Source organism: Orycteropus afer, unplaced genomic scaffold (assembly GCF_000298275.1).
Source record: "Orycteropus afer afer isolate SDZICR_OR568_19922 unplaced genomic scaffold, OryAfe1.0 scaffold00056, whole genome shotgun sequence".
Classification (NCBI taxonomy): domain Eukaryota; kingdom Metazoa; phylum Chordata; class Mammalia; order Tubulidentata; family Orycteropodidae; genus Orycteropus; species Orycteropus afer.
This window is the reverse complement of record NW_006921643.1, coordinates 1,998,834-2,002,056: the sequence shown is the minus strand read 5'-3', so window position 1 is coordinate 2,002,056 and position 3,223 is coordinate 1,998,834. Positions and strand designations below refer to the sequence as shown.

General features: G+C 42.3%; 1 protein-coding gene across 1 annotated transcript in view; it reads left to right on the top strand.

Moving 5' to 3' along the window:
* Positions 1-216: 216 nt before the first annotated feature.
* KLHL3 (kelch like family member 3) overlaps positions 217-3,223 on the top strand; it is a 164,462-nt gene continuing 161,455 nt past the window's right edge. The window contains exon 1 of the mRNA XM_007938933.2: positions 217-344. Coding sequence (XP_007937124.1) covers positions 250-344 — 95 coding nt within the window. The 5' untranslated portion in view covers positions 217-249. The remainder of the gene's footprint in view (positions 345-3,223) is intronic.

Here is a 3,223-nt window from a genome sequence, read left to right as displayed (position 1 = left end):
AGAAGCTCATCTAGACCCTGGCTTCCTCCAGAGAAATACACTTTCATTGGAAGATCGTGCAGAAATGCCTGACCCACTGTATTTCCTTCCTTGATGAATCTATGATAACAAGCTGGCGGAGATGCCTCTGGTAGGTGGAAAAATGCATAGATTGTGGTGGTTGCACTAATGGGTTTACCAATGTGTGATTCTTTCTTTCCTCTCCATTCTCTTCCTGTTCACAGCATCAAATCAAGCTCCCAGCCCCCAATGCAGGCTGGGGATGATGAGAAGAACCAGAGGATGATCACTATCAACCCGGCCCACATGGGGAAGGCGTTCAAGGTTATGAATGAACTGCGGAGGTACTTCTTCTGTCTTGCCTGTGTCCTTTCCAAGGGAACTTGCGGGGTGAGCGTCATCAGAGACTGAGAACAGAAAGTCAGAACACCACCACTCAGCAAGTTCTGACTCTCCCCCACCCACTCTCAAGACAGTCACTTGGTTGATCAAGACAGTGTTTTTTTCTGGAAATCTTTCTCTCCTTTTGTATTTATTTAACACCTATCATTTTAGTGCTTAGTCACAGGGGAAAAATCCTTTATGGTTACAGCAAATCTGTTCATAAACTTTATTTCCTTCTTAGTGAACCAGCTGCTTGAAGACCAGTAATAGAACTAGTACAACACCTACACACAACTGCAGATTAAAGATTGTGAATGACACTTATTTTCTTTTGGCCTCCCTCTCTCATTCCTTGGTCTGCACTTAGCTTGGCAAGACAACCACATGAATGGAAAAATATCTAGCTGCTTAAATACAATTTAACTTGAAAGAAAGAAATTAATTGCAAATGTACTTATCTTCTCTGATCCAAATGGTGAGAGGTGTGCAGGTCATTTGTAAGGCCAGTTTGTGCATTTGATTAACTTGTTGCAGGTTCAGGGACCTGTACATGTGTTCTTACAAAGCCTGAGCACAGACTCTCTTCCTTACCAGAAGCTTCCTCTGTCTGTGCTATTATTTATTACTTACTTCATTTTGTTGTGAGCTGCGATTGTCTATCTCCTTTCTCCTTTAGTTTGTGAATGAGCTCCCTGAAGGCAGGGTCTGCTTCTGAGTCATTTCTATCTCTAGCTCCCTGAACTTCACAGGAGCTTCATTCATTCACTAAAGATGTTTGGAGGCACTAGATAACCCTGGAATGAGAGTAAAAGGTAAAACATTTAAGCAGGTCAATAAAAATGGTATAATAAGTATTTGTTTCTTAGGTATTGCTGTGGAAGCAAGTACATCAGAGAATACTTCCTAAAGAGGGTGGTGTTTGGGCTGAGTTTTGAAGGACAAGAAAGAGTTAAAGAGATGAAGGGCGGTAGGGAGAGAGGAAGGCATTGCAGGCAGAGAAAATAGTTGAGCAAAGGCACATATAGTTGAAGAAGTGTTTGTTGAATGAACTACTTTAAAAAAATTTTTTTTTAATTGTCATTTGGGTGAAAGTTTACAGAGCAAATTCACTTTCCATACAGCAGCTCACATACACTTTGTCTCATGACATTGACTATAATTTTCCACAATGCAACAGCTCCCCACCCACTTCCTCCCCATAGTTACCTCTTCCCTGTGTCCTGCACGCCATGTACTCCTGCCCCCTGAGCTGTCTCCCTGTGCATACACAGCCATTCTATTCTCCCATAATTCTCTCTGAGGAATGTATCTACCTAATGTAAATGTTCACCTCATATGCCTGTCTTTTGTTTAGCTGGAAACCACAGGAGTGGGTTCAATTTCAGACCTGAAGGGCAGCCAGGAGCCATAGTCTCAGTGGTTCCATCAAGCTCTATCAGACCAGCAAAATTGGCCCTCTTTTTAAATTTTTTTTATAATTGTGAGTTTTGTTCCACATTGTTCTCCCACTCTATCCAGGATCACCTACATAGAGCCCCCTCCGAGAGGTTGACAGTGGTAGCTGGGCACCATCTAGTTCTTCTGGTCTCACAGCTGTATAGGTTGAGGATTGCATGGTGTACTAGTCACTTGGACTAATTGTTTCCATGAATCTTTGGTTTTTTTCATTCTTCTCTGCTCTGGACAAGGAGAGACCCATTGTTGCAGCTAGATGGCCGCTTGTAAGCTTTTAAGATCCCAGTTGCTACTTGCCAAAGTAGGATGTGGAATAATGTTTTGTGTAGTATGTTATGCCAATTGAGCTTGATGTCCACTGTGACTATGGTACCCAACCCACAGGTCCAACTACTCACTCCCTCTGGGTGCTGGATGTGGCCAAGAAGTGACTACAACCTTGCCCCTTGTCAGCTCTACTATATACCTGGGAATTCTTACAGAACATACACATATACTTGTAGAAACATTTATCTGCCAACCCTATACATGATCTTGGGCACACTCCCCCACTGCATAGACATAGCTAATAGTTCAGGCTGTCCACCCACCTATCCACCCATATATCCATGTTTGCCTTCACTGACAATGCAGTACTGTATGTGGGAAAGGGTTCATCTTTGTTGTCTGTACCTCCCATGTACCTCTCTATATCTTCCTCTTCCTCAGCGCCACCATGTTTATCACTAACATTTGGTATATTGCCCTTCTCTTCACCCAAATCAATACTTGTCTCTACCTGTCTAACAGTGTTCTCTCCCTTTCCCTCCCACCCCTGGTAAACCAACAAAGAAAATTTCCTTCCATATATAAACCTTTCCTTGACTTTTTACAATAATGGACTAATACACTATTTCTCCTTCTGTGATTGAATTATTTCACTCAGCATAACGTCCTCCAAGTTCATCCACCTTATGCGGTGTTTTGCAGATTCTGCGTTATTCTTTAGGGTTGCATAGTATCCCATTGTGTGTATATACCATTCTTCAGTTGATGGACACCTAGGTTGTTTCCATCTTTTGGCTATTGTAAATCGTGCTGCGATGAACATGGGTATGCATGTATCTGTTCTTGCCATGGCTCTCACTTCTTTAGGATATATACCTAGTAATGGAGTGGCTGGGTCAGATAGTATTTCTAATTCCAACTTTTTAGGAAATCGCCATACTGCTTTCCACAGTGGTTGTATTATTTCACAGTCCCACCAGCAGTGTATGAGAGTCCCAGTCTCTCTGCATCCTTGCCAGCATTTGTTATTTTCTGTCTTGTTGAACTTTGCTAGTAGTGCTGGGGCAAGATAGTATCTCATTGTTGTTTTCGATTTGCATCTCTCTAATGGCTAATG